The sequence below is a fragment of the Hyperolius riggenbachi genome, chromosome 5 (genome assembly GCF_040937935.1).
Source record: "Hyperolius riggenbachi isolate aHypRig1 chromosome 5, aHypRig1.pri, whole genome shotgun sequence".
Classification (NCBI taxonomy): Eukaryota; Metazoa; Chordata; class Amphibia; order Anura; family Hyperoliidae; genus Hyperolius; species Hyperolius riggenbachi.
The window spans coordinates 305,439,183-305,457,183 of record NC_090650.1 but is presented as its reverse complement, the minus strand read 5'-3'; the positions used below and the strand labels follow the sequence as shown (position 1 = coordinate 305,457,183).

At 44.7% G+C, this 18,001-nt stretch overlaps 1 protein-coding gene across 1 annotated transcript in view; it reads left to right on the top strand.

Annotated features, from left to right (window-relative positions):
• Positions 1–9,187: 9,187 nt before the first annotated feature.
• TUBB6 (tubulin beta 6 class V) overlaps positions 9,188–18,001 on the top strand; it is a 37,904-nt gene continuing 29,090 nt past the window's right edge. The window contains exon 1 of the mRNA XM_068237141.1: positions 9,188–9,459. Coding sequence (XP_068093242.1) covers positions 9,403–9,459 — 57 coding nt within the window. The 5' untranslated portion in view covers positions 9,188–9,402. The remainder of the gene's footprint in view (positions 9,460–18,001) is intronic.

Below are 18,001 nucleotides of genomic sequence, written 5' to 3'. Positions count from 1 at the left end.
GCAGAGGGGATCCAGCAATGGGACCACCTAAGATCCACCTGTTGCCGCTTGTCGGGAGCCTTGCACAGGCGCACTAGCGGCTTTACACTTGGGCTCTGGTGGTAATAGTAAAGCTTGATCGGGTTCTATCTCTCTATTGCACAGGTGCGAGACGCAGAGCAGACCTAATCAGGCTCCGCTTTTTCTCAACTTTTTCTGCCAGATCCCAAGCAGAGAGCCGCTAGCTGCTACTGCGCAAGGCAGGCAATGTAAATATTATTGTGGCTTTGCAATCAGGGCTGCCAGCGCTGGATTCAACTGGTGGATGGAGACGGGAGAAGCCTCATTAGGATCCAGAAGGGACCCCTCCTGGTAAGTATCCCCCGGGGCTCTTTTTTCCCCTACATGTCTACTTAAAACTCGATTTCTCAAATAGTACAAAATGGTTTCTACATTAAAATGTATATGTTACGGCCAGAACCCGAAGTTTGGCCACTTTGCGTTCTGGCCGGCCACTTCGGGTTCTGGCCGGTCAATGTGCGAACTGCCCGCGGCGGTGCGGCGAATGTTAGAAATGAAATGATTGCAGTAAAGATTAATGTATGTTCTGGCCGTCTCGCTGCGGCCAAATGTGTCAAAAGTGCGTTCATTTAATGAAATTAAGCCGGCGGCAATGTAACAAATGAAGCCGCCGGCTTTCTCTCCTCCCCCCTGCCTCTCTCTCTCTTGCTCTCCTGGCATCCGGCGGGGACATGCGTGTCCCCCTAGAGTCGTTCGTAGCAGCAGGGAATCCTGCTGTTCGTTTCTGCAGAGCAGGTGCTGGCAGAAGAAATGTCTGCAGCCTCCCCGCTCTGCTGCCCTGACGTGACAAACGAATCTCGGTGACACGCGTGTCCCCGCCGGCTGCCCGAGAGAGAGAGCGAGAGAGAGAGAGAGAGAGAGGCAGGGGGGGAGGAGAGAAAGCCGGCGGCTTCATCTGCTACATTGCCGCCGGCTTAATTTCATTAAATGAACGCACTTTTGACACATTTGGCCGCAGCGAGACGGCCAGAACATACATTAATCTTTACTGCAATCATTTCATTTCTAACATTGGCCGCACCGCTGCGGCCAGTTCGCACATTGGCCCGCCAGAACCCAAAGTGGCCGGCCAGAACGCAAAGTGGCCAAACTTCGGGTTCTGGCCGTAACATATAAATAATTGCCTGCCCAATAAACAATTATTAGTCAGGAGAATGCACCAGTTTGAACCTGCAGTCCATTATTTTCGAAGCTGAGAAAAAGGAAGACTTTTTTTTACCAATTGCAATTTTGGAGCGATTGCAATGTTAGAGCAATTTTGGAGCGACTGCATTTTTCATGCAGAAGTGAGCTCTAGATGTATGTATATAAAGAAAAGTATTTGCATGGTGCGATGCTTGGGACACATAAAAAGGTATAATGTACTATTATTAGCTGATGGGAGAAGGGTTGCCAAGGTGGCAGGATGGTGCAAAACGGTATGCAGACTTTATTAAAATTGTGTGGGAAAATGAAATGCCAGCATAGGTCGGTGGGAGGAGCCATGCAATGAATGCTTTTATGAGCAGGCATGTATCCAGAACCTCTCTGAGTTATAGTAAATGTATAACTTATAATTACACCGCATCATTTTCCAACTAGCAGACAGATATTTCAGGACTTTTGTCTCCATGATGTTTTTATGTTCAGAGCTTGCAAGTAGTAATATAAAGCACGCACTTCTAATGGAGACCCAGATTAATTAGGATTTTATGTAAAAATGTCAGTAAAACCTGGGTAAGAACTAGTGTGCTACTGCCTGATAATTATAATTTAGATGCGTCATTCAGTACCTGGGTCAACTCGCAACTTTTTTTTTATTTTTTTTACTTCAGACAGGTTCAAGAAGGACTCCGTCAGACTTTTATAGACATCTGTGTTCCTGCTGGAAACAATGATTTGCTTCAGCCCAAAAGACACAACAGTCAGCTAGAAGAAATAAGGTAAGGAATCTCATCCATTTATCATTGTCGTCAGTACACTGGTTAATCTTTCTGTAACTCTTGTACCAGTGACAAAAGTTTTGACTGACTGCCTCACTGACACAGAGACAGGAAGTGATGGAATCTGCCTCACTGACACAGAGACAGAAAGTGATAGAATCTGCCTCACTGACACAGAGACAGGAAGTGATAGAATCTGCCTCACTGACACAGAGACAGGAAGTGATAGAATCTGCCTCACTGACACAGAGACAGGAAGTGATAGAATCTGCCTCACTGACACAGAGACAGGAAGTGATAGAATCTGCCTCACCGACACAGAGACAGGAAGTGATAGAATCTTCCTCACCGACACGGAGACAGGAAGTGATAGAATCTCTGCCCGACACAGCCAACAGCAGAAACCTGAGAACTTTTAACCCTTCCCCACCTTCACAGTCCAAAAGACTGAGGCCCATATGCAATTCACTTTTTCTCCTAAGTTTTCTCCTGGGTGATATTTTCAAACTTATCAATAAAATGCCTTTTAAGCCACCAGTAAGCAAGAAAATGCTCAAAATAATTTTGATAATAATTTTTCTCCAACTTTTGGTACTTTTTCAATTGCAAAGTGAAAAATACTTATTTTAAATAGATGAAAAATTATCTCCTAGGAGAAAACTCAGGAGAAAAAGTGAATTATATATGGCCCTGACTGTCTTGACTTTATCTCCACATTTCTCCAAACTATATGTTCACAAAGGCTACGTTCACAATGGTGCCTTGCAGTGGCGTAGGTAAGGAGCTTTGAGCCCCAGTGCAAGGTTTACATTGGCCCCCCAAGCATTCTATACATAACAATTCATGCGTAGGTAAAGAGCTTTGAGCCCCAGTACAAGTTTTACAATGGGGCCCCCCAAGCATTTCTATACATACCAATTCATGCGTAGGTAAGGAGCTTTGAGCCCCAGTACAAGTTTTACAATGGGGCCCCCCAAGCATTTCTATATATAACAATTCATATGGCGCAAAAAAAAACCTGCCAAGGACATCCACAGTATTGGAGGTGTAAGAAGAGGAGGGGAGCACTTTGTTAATGATTACCACTATTCAAAGCATATATATATATATATATATATGTGATCCTTACCAGCATTGCACCATTGAAGAGCTAATACTGCAGTTGAAGGAAGGCCCCTAGTGGGCACATTTAGTCCAAGGGCCCTCAGTGCAGTCGTAACCTCTGCATCCCCTATTGCTACGCCACTGGTGCCATGCGGTGTGGTGTAAAGGTTGCATTGTATAGTGGCTTTCTGCACTGCAGTGCACCACCTATGTGAACGTAGGACACAGTGTGGCTGGCATGCGCATCCTAATGCACTACAGCAAGATCATCCGCAAGCAGGGGCGTAGCAATAGGGGGTGCAGCGGTAGCGACCGCATCGGGGCCCTTGGGCCAGAGGGGCCCCAAAGGGCCCTCCCTAAACTACAGTATTAGCTCTCTATTGGTCCTGTGCTGGTAATAATCACTTCTATAGATGCTATGGATAGCAGTAATCATTAACAAGCTGTTCCCCATCTCCTTCATGCACCCCTGACACTGTAGTTGCCATTGGCAGGTTTTGGTGCGCCGTATCAATTGTTATGTATAGAGTGCTTGGGGGGCCCCATTGTAAAACTTGCACCAGGGCCCACAGCTCCTTAGCTACGCCACTGTCCGCAAGGCAACCAAGGCAGGTGCTTGGGACGTAGTGGGTATCAAAAAGACTATTCTGGGCAAGCAAAGTTACTACCTTGCCTTGGGCCCTGCTTAGGCTTATCCCCTCTCTGCATGCGTTACTGCAAAACGCCTGCGTAAACAGTGACAGTGAAGCACACTTATTTTTGCCTGCTTCATTCTATGTGATGCAAAGCGTGGATAACGTGCAGTGCGACTTTCCCATTCTGTTGCTTTCCTGCTTTTGCAAGGGGTGGCAAGGCAATGCCCACTGTGAACCTGGCCTGAGTGCACAACAAGCTTGAAAAAGTATCTAGTCTGAAATATAGCATTTCTACTGGTTAGATGGAAAACATTGGGCTAATGCTGGCATGAGAGATGCCAGCCCTGCCTCTGCTCATCCTGTTTATCATCCTCTAACTTTTCTCAAGATCTGTTCTGGCTCCCAGCCATAGCAACAGAATGCTTGAAATTTATGATGCTTACATTTTAATGTAAACAGTTTTAGCAGAGGGCTGAAGGCATATTAATAATAACCTTCTTCATGCTTGTTTGCAATTACATGACTATGATTTCACCTACACCCACTATGAAAAGGAGGAGCACCCACTTCAGGACAATGTCCTCTTTATGTTGTACAATCGTTCATTCCGGTTGTACCATGCTGTTAGCTTGTTGACGGCTATGATCTTTGTTTCTATAATATACTTTAGAGTAACCTCACAAAGGGCATTATTTACATTTTTTCTTTAATGTAACACCATAATTAATGTAATGTTGTCGGGGTCACCAATTATCTTCTAACATCCACATGTGACTAATTCTGAATACAAGGTGTTGTCCTCTCGATCCTTCTGATCTGATCTTAGAGGCTATTATGAACTAGTTCACTGGTAAAATGGTTAGTATTGTTCTGGTTGATTCTTCATCTGAGAAGCAGGATGTGCTGTCAGTGAATTTCCACCAGTATACTGTCCTCACAAGCTGCTAGATCTGATTTTATTAGATAAAGAGACCCTGCGTGGCCTTGTCTCAAAATGTTGTCTGCATGGTTTCTATTCTCAAAAAAAATTAAAGTTCTTCTTCAAGGCTTCTCTATTGTTGTGAATTGAGGATGGCAGTGTCATCCACTCACATTAAGCCTTGAGCGCTCCACATTTACCGTAATTCAGCATAACATTTGAAAGCTTGTGATCTTTCAGTTATCACTTGTGATTCCTGGCAGAGACCGTCCTGACTGGCCGCCTCAGCCGAGACCCCTCTAGCACATGCATGTCAAACTCTGATCCACAGAGCCAGCAAATTTGGCCTTCAAGTGGTCTCCCCACTATGCATTATGTTTGGCCCACTCTAGACCACCAAGAAAGCTATATTGGAGGTGAAGCCCTCGGTCACTAGATACCAGGGAACTAATTAGGGGTGGGAAGGGGACTACTAGACACAGAGAAACTGTGTAGAGGAGGTAGGGGGCCACTAGACACCAGGTTACTGTATAGGGAAGGGAGGACCACTAAACACCAAGGAACTGAATAGGGTCAGGAGGGAGTACCACTAGACACCAGGGAATTGTTTAGGAGAGAAAAGTGGTATTAGACACCAGGGAACGAAGGAGGGGCCTCTAGGCACCTAGGAAACTGTATAAAGGAGGGAGGTATAAAGGAGGGAGGAAGCAACTAGACACCAGGGAACTGTAAAGGGGGCACTAGACACCAGCCAGCAAATTGAATAGAGGAGGGAGCTGGCCACTAGACATTGAGGTTGGCCCACAACTTGGTCCCAGTTTCAATTTCAACCCACTTTCTATTTAACACCCCTGCTCTAGCAATGTGTACCAGGCTAGGAAATAGGAGGCAAGGTGACTAGAGGTGAGGTTTCTGCTTGTCAGGGCGGGACCCCAATATCACAGTAATAAACTGCTAATGCCCCACCTACTGTCATAAGGGGCTCAGCCTTCTGTCTGCCTTCTAGATTTATTGGGTAGGAGATTTATTGGGTACAAGAGACAACATCACTATTATTTACCCCTGCCAGTGTGGACTAAAGGATACTAGGCTGCAGAGACCAGATCTCGGTTTCCAGATATCCAAACAAATGTATGGAGTAGAGAGAGGAAGATGGGTGGGAACTTGCGTCTCTGTGTGGATGGAGTATGGCTTGCCTTCCAGACTGAGCTCTGGCCTTTTGTGGGTCAATGCTTCCCTATCTGGCAGTAAAAATGTATAGTATACAGCCTTGCCACCTCAACAACAATGATTCTTATCATAAATGGGGCTACACTGAACTTTGGAAGTCTCCTTAGGACTCAACTACTACCACTATGGTGGTTTCTAACCTCCACAGGTTTGCTTTAACGGCTGTCTAATCATTCAGCGAGGCACTGCAAGTGAAAATGCTGAATGATTGGCTGGCACTGCCACACTTCTGCCAAACTAGGCATATTTATCCAATGTACTGGAAATTCAATTGCCTCAACATGTATCTGATTTATCATGCAGTGTATTGAAAGTGTGCTTGGACACCATGGAAAATCCCCGTGTAAACAGGTGAGTGGGGAGAATAATGCCACAACGCTAATAGATTTCTGTTGAGATCTGATTGATATTGAGTGTGCAGTTAATTTAAGGCAGGGGTGCTCACACTTTTTCGGCTCGCGAGCTACTTTAAAACTTGCCAAGTCCAGGAGATCTACCAACATTTCAAATGTTGCAGACTACAGTCCACCCAAGCCCCCCCCCCGCCGCTGCTGTTATGAACAGCCCCCAGGTACAAGTGCCCCTCCAGTATATGTAGCTAGGTATACGTCCCTTCAGTATAGGTAGCCAGGTATAGGTGGTAGTTAGGTAAATATGCCTTCAGTATAGGTAGCCAGGCAGATGTTCCCTCAGTGTAGGTAGCCAGGCAGATGTTCCCTCAGTGTAGGTAGCCAGGTAGCTGTGCCCTAAGTGTAGGTAGCGTAGTTGCCACTTACCTCCCTCCAGCTCCAGCGGCGGCGTCTGGGGCTTGTCCTTGTCGTGGGAGGCTGGAGTGCAGAGCTGTGGCAGAGGGAACACTCTGGCGGGGGGCCGGCGGCCAGCGTGCGTAGATACATTGTGCCTGGCGCCGCCCCAGCCATGATGTCACGGCCGCGCTGCCTCTCTCCGTTGCTGCTCTCCTATTGGCTAGCGGCCGGCAGCAGAATCTGATGGGAGCTGCCGGCCGCAAAATTTTGTGGCGCGGCCGCGATCTACCAAATAGGCGATCGCGATCTACCGGTATATCGCGATCGACCTATTGGGCACCCCTGATTTAAAGAATAGATCATTATCCAGTTAGTTGGCTTGCCATACTGGGCCATTATCTATCTGTGTATGCCTAGCTTAGGATAGTCTTCTCTTGTACAGTGTGTTACCAGAAGCTCTGTGCTCACCTAAGCACAAGCATATTTACTTTCAGAGCACACCTAGTAGGGAATTGACTGTAAGGTACAGCTTTTATATGCTTGTCTGTTTGTATGCTTGTATACGAAGCGTATCCGTGGCTCCGTTTTTTGGCCCGGACCAAAACCGGAGCCACGGATACCAATGTTAAAAATAGCAGCCGTCTTCACACAGTTTAAAAAACGGATCAGTGGGTGATCCAGGGGATTCGCTTTGAAAAACTGAATAGGAGGGTCTGTATTTGCAGGTTTTTCACGGACCACGGATACATGGTGGGGTAGGGCAAGGCAATACAAAATTGATCTCCCTCTACACAGGTTATTTTGCACATAGAAACGGAGGGAGATCCAGATTGCCTACTGCCTGCTCCTCCCCTCAACGTCACCCCCATAGGTGTCCCCAGGTAGCCTGGAGGGGGTAGCAGCCAGGAAGAGGGGCAGCGTGCATAACGGAAGGGAAGGGTGTTGGACCACCACTCCCTCACCTGGGTCCCCCTGTCCGCGCTTTTCCTCCAGCTATTAACGCTGGAGGAAAAGGGGCCCTCATTTGTGATTGGTTATTTCTACCATATTCTCCTTTCAACCAGGTCTTAAGTTTTTTTTTTTAATATCAGCCCTGCACACAGACAAAGCCTTTGCTTTCCTGTCAGCAATCCATTTATAAATGATGCCTTTCAGCTCAGGAAATAATGGTTGCTGACCTGTTCCGCACTTGCGCTTCTTAGCATGTCACCTGTCCACCTGTTGACTGTGGTTATCATACTCTGCTCCCTATTTTGGACCATTCTGAGGTACAGCTTCTCTTTGTTGACAGTTGTGAGATTCTTGCCCCATGAATCCTCCACAATTCCCTTCTTGAACTCCACAGAATAGCTCTTCGTTTTTGCACTCATGTGGTGCATTAGTACATTAGTGTTGCAACGTACGGTACGTGCTACTGTAATTGCGGCTGATCGTAAACTGGGTTTTTTTTTGTAATGTAGGTCTTATATTACAATCCTATTGAAAAAAATTATGCTAGAGCTTATTGTTGGGTGGGGGTTAGTGTTAGGCAAAGGGGGGGGGGGTATAGTGTTTGGCGTAGGTGGGGAGAGGGTGAAATAAGTAATGGAAGCCAATAGTAGGATATCGGTAGTACTACATTACTCATATTCAAACTATCGGCAACAGCTTCGAGGTTCTCTTCACATCTAAAAATGAAATCGCTGATGGCAGTGATTTTTGATTTTCTTTTTGTGCAATTACGTTTTTGACCCAGAAAGGAATAAATACAATGTATGTATTTTTAAAACCGCAGACGCAATTGACGCATAAAGCGATTTTGTGAGCGTTTAGCGCTCTTCCCATACCTCCCATTAGAGCAAAACAGCCCCAAAAATTGTACAGGCACCACTTTGCGGAGCACAAAGCGGACAAAACGCACTGATATGAACCTTCTCATAGAGAATCATTGTACAAGCGTTTTTGTGGGCGATTTTGAAAATTGCCTGCGCTTGAAAAAAGGCCGTAAACGCCCCAGATGTGAAAGAGACCAAGAAGTGACAAATCAGAATCGCTCTGAAAAAGCGCTTCGCACAAAATCGTAGCGCACAGTGGAGGCCTGGGAGGGGGAAAAACGCTAAAAAAATCGAAAATTGCTACCAACAGCGATTTCGATTTTAGATGTGAACAAATCCTAAAAGATACTATTAAATCTATGCTTTACTAGAACTTTTTAATAGGCAAAGTGCCTGAGATATAATTCTGTAGATGAGAAAACATTTACTCAGAGTCAGAGTCGAAAAGTTTGAGGACCCCTGGCTTGTATTTCCCTGCTTCAGAATGCGTTTTCCTCATATGCACTGTTTCACTGTTTTCTATAGTCATTGGCGAAGTATGCGATGATCTAGCAGTCACATGACGTTACAGGGTTCAGTTCACCATATGTGGGTGTGTGTGTGCGCCTAGATCCATCTTTCAGCCAGATAATAATGCTTGTACAAAGTGTCACATCCAGGCATCCATCCAGCCAAGCAGCTGTCTGTCTACACTTCAACGCGTATCTCCACTTCTATAGATTGTTTAATGCTTCAGAAGTCCAATCAATCACATCATCTGCTTCTAAAGTTCACAGAGCACTTCCACTGATGTAATGTGTGTGTGATAAGCGTGCAGCTCCGCCCAGCGCCCTGTCTCATGTCAGCTCCAGCCCAGAAGAGGCTGCTCCCAACACTGTGACTGCGGCCAGCGCTTCTCCCAGCAGCCATCCCACTGATCTCTCTGTACAGTGCATAACGGTGCAGCCTCAGCACACGGCTCCAGCACACACCATGAGGGAGATTGTACACATCCAGGCTGGCCAGTGCGGGAACCAGATCGGAACCAAGGTAATAATAATACAGATCTATCTAAATCTCCACACCTGATCACCTATGTATTCCCGAAGAAGTTATTATTCTAAAGTACAGGTGACAGTTATTACTACTTCATTTACTGTATATTATTAATGTTTGAGAAACTTTTCTGCTTAGTATCACTACTTTATATCGCATAGTAATTAAGATCTGGTGGATGATGGTGGTTGGTTGGGGACCACTGTGAAGATATTCATACGACTTTCCAGATATTTTATTGGGTGTGTCTTTCAAAACTTCTCCATTTCTGAGCCAAAAGTTTGTTTCCTGTTCCGGACATAAAGAATAAGAATGGCATCAGCTGTTTCCATACATGGATCACAGCCACATAAGGTTACATTGTAACTCGTGCGTATCTCGGCATCCTGATCATTGTGCTCTGTGGAATGTGACGTATTGGTGACTAATATTGCTACATCTTCAGCCATTCCCAGGGATTTCGCTGCATGTTTATTGAATGGATGGATGGGGGTGCATAAAAATTGTGGCACAATATTCGTAGCAACAAATGATCTCTCAGTTACAGGATCACAGCTTAAGCTAGCGAATGTGATCATTTCAGGTGACAGATCCCTGTACAAACATACTAGTGTGCTCTCTGTCCAACAGTCTGTTCTGCCTTATAGAAAAGTGAGGGGGAAGACTTGGAGTGAGCTGTGACTACAGATACTAAGAGTTTGGGCAAGGTTTTGCAGTGTCAGGTTTTTCGTAATTGTACAGAAGACACCTGTATATGCACTGGATCCTCACCTGAAACATTCAAAGATAATCGTTTCAGGTGACTTAAATCTGATGTCTGTGGTTACCTTTGTTGCTTATTCACACAGACATCAAGGATGGATCCATGAAGATAAATGAAAACGGTCCAGCCATGACAAGTGAATGTATACAGTTGTTCACATGGGCATATTAGATTGCCTTCCGTGAGCTTGGCTTTGTGTCTTCATATACGCCCCTAACAACATTTAAAAGGCTATACGTGGATACATATATTATATTGACCATATTGGGAATGCCTGTTAAATGCATATACAATACCTATTTTTCATTTCTAGGGGATTACTCTGTGTTCAGAACGTGTCCTGTTTGTTGCTGTTCATGGTTAATATACCACATCCCAGCCTGCTGTGACTTTTAAAAGGTGTCTAGAAACTTTCTGCAACACATGGAAAACACCTAAACTATTGAAATATCACTAAATGCATAAGGATTTTGGTTTGCATTTGTTATTAGTATAGCTAGTGTATGCTAAATTAGAAAAAAAAAATGCTTTTGTATAGGCCTGTTTTTTTTTCTTGTCACCTCCTAACAATTATTAGTGATCAACCCAGGTAAAAATCCACAGGTGTCCCCGAACAATGACATCATCACTAGTGATCCATTGTACTGGACCACTAAGGAATGACATTAGCTGTCCCTGCAGCAAGATGCCTCTTGCTCATCTCCCAATCACTGATCAGAGAGCAGAACAGCATCTGTACAGTGACCGTTCCTAAACCATCTCCAGAATCGATCACTGTTTTGGATGACTGTTATTGCAAGTGAGCATGTCGCTATAAATGCAGGATGACTAGATTAAGATTGTGAAGTTAAATTAGCTAGTGTAGAGCCATCAGTAGACTGTATGCTGTGTGGATAAGATGTGAAGAAAGAGACTAATTGTTATTGTAGCACTAAAATGTGTCGTTGTCAATCAGGGGACATCTGTGGTAGCACCTGCAGTGAACAGCTGGTGTAACAAATATGGACTTTTCAACCAACTCTGACATTTTTTTTTCGCCAAGTTGAAAACTACAGGTACTGATTTGTGTGCAGAGCACTCCTGTTGTCTCTACACTGGACCTGGGTAATCTATATAAAAGTGAAACTAAGACGTTGCTCCTCAGCAGTAATTCTGAAAATGTACCAGATTTTTCCTGTTTGAGTTGGCTCAGGTTGTACATAGTTGTTCAGTGCTAGGGATGCTGTCAGAGCAGTACACTTCCAGCAAGTGTCTCTGGTCTCACCCTCTTGGAATCCTGAAAAGCCCCCTCAGTCTCCTCATCCGGCAGCAGTCAGAGCAGGGAGTGTCCTGGGTGCCTTTGCTATGACAGGAATGCCAGCAGCTGCCGCACACCCACCTCACACTAACTGCCATGCTATGGCACAGCCGCCACATTTGTCAGCCCTGCAAAATCTCACATTCCTCTGCTGAGTGAAGGCAGGCCGCAACAATTCTGCCTGACAGAACCCAGTAACTGAGCACTGTGTCACTTCTGCTACAAAAAACTGGTCCTGGAAGCGGTCTGCTTGAGAGACAATATACAATTCCCTCAGATAGGTGAGGAAAGAAAAACAAACAACACAAGTATTACCTGAAACAAACAACCCACTTCACTTCAAGCAGAAATCTGTATTCTGTGGTGTCACTGTGTGTGGGCTGCTAGCATCCTAGAAGACTTGAGGCACCCTTATACACAAAATAGAGAAAATGCACTAGTAAGTGTGGTCACAGCACAAGGCCTATTCTTCATGATGAAGGGATACGTTCTGTGAGCCCCACATGCTATACCATGCAGTTCATGTTTTATTGTGCCTCCAGGCAAGCATCACTGCTCCTCGTGCCAGAGTTTCACAAACATTCATACCCTCCTGAGGTAAAGGAATTAGACTTGCAAACACGTTTAAACTAGGAAAAAGAAGGACCATCAAGGCAAGCATGTTTTGGTAAAAACCAGGACAATATATTAACTAAATGCTCTTTGTCCACAATATTATCTGAAGACCACCGAAAAGCAGTTATAGTGACAGCAATTGACTGTGGCGACCTGTAGCCAATGATCACTGTGAGGTGCATAAATGGATATTCATAGTCCCCACAGAGCTGCACACTTGTGACACTCAGGAACTGAGGAGGCCAATTTTATTGGCGTTCAGTTCTGAAAAGTTTTTGCTGTAGGATATTTTCAGACAACAGGAGTACAATCTGCATGTTTAACATATTTATTGATCCAGGGCAGAGGTTATGTGTTCCAAATGTTCTTATCATGTGGACTCTGCCTTCACTTCTAGCTAGCTGTGATGCTGTTTGCCTTCAGGCCCATATGCGATTCACCTTTTCTCCTGAGATATCTCCTAGGATAGTGGTTCTCAACCTTTTTGACGTTGTGACACATCACGCCAAATGCTCAGATCTCCGTGACACGTCACATATGTATAATAGAAAAAATACTATTAAAACAAATGGATGGAAAGAGTGCATTATCCTGAATATACTTGAAAATGAAGGCTAGAACCTTTCAGGAATATTAATAAAAACAATCAGTGGGACAATTAGCAGCCCCCCTGCCCCCCCTATTTAGAATGATAGCAGAGCACCGACAATTTGCACCACGCGGTTTAGCAGCAGTGCGCCCCCCCCCAAAAAAAAACACTCTCAGACTCAGTATAGGGAGGTAGCCAAGTATAGGTCCCCCCAGTATAGGAACTCATGTGTAGGTGCCCTCAATATAGGTTGCCAAGCATAGGTGCCCCCAGTATAGGAAGTCAGTTGAAGGTCTCCACCCCCCCCCATAGGTAGCCAGGCGTAGGTGCCTCCAGTATAGGAAGCCAGCTATAGATGCCCAAGTATAGGAAATCAGGTGCAGGTGCTCTCAGTATAGGTAACCAGCTATAGGCGCCCCCTTGGAAGCCGGCGCCCTGAGAGACCGCTCCAGTCGATCAGGTCAAAGGGCGGCTATGCTACCACACACAGCACATCAATACTCAGTAGATTTCAGCTAGAAATCTATTGAAAAAAACTTGAACCACCGCATTACACTGTTCAATGCAATGCAGCGCTATGGCCCACCGATCAACTGCTCCTGCCTTGCCCCTGTTCCATGGAAATTTTACACCAGTCCAAGTGGTAGATTTGATAGATTTTAGGTCCAGACCAATCAAAAACGATTGGACAGGTGTGGGCAATAGATTTCTGGCAGATTCGATCAGACTGCCAGCCAGCCTCCAGTTGGCAGTGGGAATGCAACTACAGTTCAGTAATCGCATTTGAAAATAAAGAAAACCATGTGCTTCCCCTATGAGGGTAATGTACTAGTCCAATACCTGTAAGATTTTATGATCCATTGTAAATGACAGTGACATAGGATTTTTTTTTTTTTTACCATTTTAGATGACTTTACTTGTTGTAATATGTGGTAAAAGGGAAAGAAATCTTACACAGTATACTTCTTGTTAGTTGTGTATCTGTGTGGGTTACAGCTAGCTCGCTGTTTGTATACGTGTGTGTGTGTGTGTGTGTGTGTGTGTGTGTTCTGGAGAAGCAGCTGTGTTTGTACAGCAGTTTAAGCCTTATGGAGGAGTCTGCTGTTGTCTTGTGATACATGCAGGTCACACCTGGAGGCTGCAAACAGTTTCTACAGCAAGGAGACTCCCAGCTACAGGAAAATAAAATGTATGGGGTAACATGGAAGGAAGTTTGAATGTCTTTTGAGTTTTTACTGCTGCTGGTGTCTCCATGCAGTGAATTTTCCCTCACTTCCTGTCCCACAGACTTCCATGGCTGTAATAACGATAACAATAATATTTTTATAGCGCTTTTCTCCCTGGGGACTTAAAGCGCTGTGACCCGGCATTATGCAGTCTCAAAGGCTTGGGAAAAAAGGTGAGTTTTTAGCCTTTTTTTTTTTAAGCTGTCCAGAGAAGGAGCCTATCTTGGTGGAGGGGCATAAAGTTCCAATAGATCCGCTATGTATTTGGGTCCCATGTGGATTAGAGCCTTGAATGTCAGCAGGCAGATCATAAAATGGATTCTCCATTTTACTGGCAACCAATGAAGAGTTTGCAGTACTGGGGTGATGTGTGAGCTGCGGGGGGCATTGGCTAGGAGTCTGGCTGCAGCATTCTGTACTAGTTGTAAAAGGGCAGAACCTTATCTGTAGATCCGATGAACAAGGCGTTGAAGTAGTCTAGGCTGGGGGATACAAATGCATGAACCAGGGCAGGTAGCTCTTCAGCTGGGATAAGGTGTTTGATTCTCGCTATATTTCTTAGATGGAAGATGGAAGACTTGACGACACCTGATACCTGCTGTCTGAGTTTTAGATTTCCATCCAGGATCACCCCAAGGTTTCGCACTTTTTCGCACCCCAGGTTACGCAGTCTTTATACTGTACGGTATCTCCCCCAATTGCTAGTTTGAGGTGGCGAGCGTTTTGAACTTTATCCATCATGTATGGACCACCTACCACCAACACCTCTGTTTTGTCAGAGTTCAGCCTCAACCAGCTGGTGTTCATCCAATTTTGTAAATCCACCAGACATGCATTTATGGATGCTGATGGGTCTTGGGTGCCAGGCTTGAAGGACAGATACAGTTGTGTGTTATCTGCATAACAATGGTATCCTAGGCCATAGTTCTGGATTATTTTGCCCAGTGGGAGCATATACACTGCAAAGAGTAATGGTGATAGTACAGAACCCTGTGGAACTCGATAGGCAAGTGGCAGTGGATTATAGTGTGTGCCCAGACCTACTTGATGTGTCCTGCCAGATAGGAAGGTCTGAAACCAGCTAAGAACAGTACTCTTTAGGCCACAGTAATTCTTCAGTCGCTGGATTAGTATTTCATGATCCACAGTATCAAATGCTACAGACAAGTCAAGAAGAATCGGAATTGAGCAATCACCCTTGTCCCTTGCAGTAAGTAGATCATTAATTACTCGGACTAATCCCGTTTCAGTGCTGTGCCTTTTCCTGAATCCTGACTGAAAAGTATCAAAAATGTTATCTGTAAGCCTGGCTTCTAGTTGGATGGCGACTTCTCTCTCGATAACTTTTGATAGGAATGGTAAGTTAGCCACAGGTCTGTAGTTGGTCACAGAATCAGGATCTAGTGATGGTTTCTTCAAGAGTGGTTTTATAATAGCTTTCTTTAGTCCTTCTGGGAAAAGTCCACTTTGCAAGGAGCACTGAGTTATTTTGTGAAGTGCTGGCCGGATCATCTCTGGGCACTGCATCCAGTTGGGCCAGGATCCAGGTCGCAGGTAGTGGGGCAGAGACTTTGAATGAGAATTCCAAAATCTTCTTCACTCAGTGTCAAAGACTTGCCATGGTGATATGGTAGTAGGCATATGTAAAGTCCAGTGGTCAATTGATGTTGTTGGTGTAATGCTGGCACGGATGGCAGACACCTTGTTTGTGTTTTCTTTTTTTTACTGCAGGGTAACTCAGCTGGGAGTGAAACACTGACATAAGTGGGGCGTACAAACGCTGCCATTCACCTGTATTAAAATTGCAGCCAAAAGGTGCTCGTGGCCGGCAGATGGGATGCTGAATTGCCTGACAAGCGCTCAGTTCAGACGTCCATCTGAAAGAGGCCTATATGTAATAGGTGGCAAAAATATGTGTACTATACATGAATAATCCTTCTGAAGATGATTAACCAGTTGGCTTCTGTTTTCTGATGTGAAGGACCCACCCTCTCCTGAATATTTCTAAAGACTGCTGAAATGATCATGTGATTCTCCTGTGAGCTACTTCTGTCACGTTTACTTTAAAGGGAAGATCCGCGGTAAAATAAAAAAAAAATAAAAATCCAAATCCACTTACCTGGGGCTTCCTCCAGCCCGTGGCAGGCAGGATGTGCCCTCGACGCTGCTCCGCAGGCTCCCAGTGGTCTCCGGTGGCGCGCCCGACCTGGCCAGGGCGGCTGCCAGGTCTGGCTCTTCTGCGCTCCAACGTGCGCCCCCGTGAGGCGTATTTTGGAGCGCAGAAGAGCCCGACCTGGCAGCTGGCCTGGCCGGGTCGGCCACCGAAGAACACCGGGAGCCTGCGGAGCGGCGCCGAGGGCATGTCCTGTCTGCCATGGGCTGGAGGAAGCCCCAGGTAAGTGGATTTGGAATTTTTTAACTGCGTGAACCTTCCCTTTGTTACCCCATAAAGGTTCTGTAAAAATGTTTGCCATTTGGAATGCATGGATTGTGTACACACACATATAAGATGTACATCTCTTCCAGAGTAAATACTGTACAACAAATTACTTAAAGAGACTCCATAACAAAAATTGCATCCTGTTTTTTATCCTCCTACAAGTTCCAAAAGCTATTCTAATGTGTTCTGGCTTACTGCAGCACGTTCTACTATCACCATCTCTGTAATAAATCAACTTATCTCTCTCTTGTCAGACTTGTCAGCCTGTGTCTGGAAGGCTGCCAAGTTCTTCAGTGTTGTGGTTCTGTGATGCATCTCCCCCCTCCAGGCCCCTCTCTGCACACTGCCTGTGTATTATTTAGATTAGGGCACCTTCTCTCTTCTCTCTTACAAGCTGGAAATCATCCTCTGAGCTGGCTGGGCTTTCACATACTGATGAATTACATACGGGCAGAGCTGTCTGCACTCTGCAGTAAGAAACAGCCTGACACTTCAGTGAAAGATAGCTGCAGGGGGAAAGAAACACACAAATGATCTCTTGAGATTCAAAAGGAAGGGTGTATACAGCCTGCTTGTGTATGAATGTATTTTCTATGTGTGGACATACTGTACATCAACCTACTTCCTGTTTTGGTGGCCATTTTGTTTGTTTATAAACAAACTTTTTAAAACTGTTTTTAACCACTTTTAATGCGGCGAGGAGCGGTGAAATTGTGACAGAGGGTAATAGGAGATGTCCCCTAACGCACTGGTATGTTTACTTTTGTGCGATTTTAACAATACAGATTCTCTTTAATTTCCATTGAAGCTGTGATTTACAATAGGTATTGTTAATCTGACAGGTTTTGGACTAGTACATCTCTTAATGGGGGATTTTCAATTTTTCTCTACAGGGAGTGCAGAATTATTAGGTAAGTGGTATTTTTGAGGAATAATTTTATTATTGAACAACAACCATGTTCTTAATGAACCCAAAAAAACTCATTAATATCAAAGCTGAATATTTTTGAAAGTAGTTTTTAGTTTGTTTTTAGTTTTAGCTATTTTAGGGGGATATCTGTGTGTGCAGGTGACTATTACTGTGCATAATTATTAGGCAACTTAACAAAAAACAAATATATACCCACTTCAATTATTTATTTTTACCAGTGAAACCAATATAACATCTCAACATTCACAAATATACATTTCTGACATTCAAAAACAAAACAAAAACAAATCAGTGACCAATATAGCCACCTTTCTTTGCAAGGACACTCAAAAGCCTGCCATCCATGGATTCTGTCAGTGTTTTGATCTGTTCACCATCAACATTGCATGCAGCAGCAACCACAGCCTCCCAGACACTGTTCAGAGAGGTGTACTGTTTTCCCTCCTTGTACATCTCACATTTTATGATGGACCACAGGTTCTCAATGGGGTTCAGATCAGGTGTACAAGGAGGCCATGTCATTAGTTTTTCTTCTTTTATACCCTTTCTTGCCAGCCACGCTGTGGAGTACTTGGACGCGTGTGATGGAGCATTGTCCTGCATGAAAATCATGTTTTTCTTGAAGGATGCAGACTTCTTCCTGTACCACTGCTTGAAGAAGGTGTCTTCCAGAAA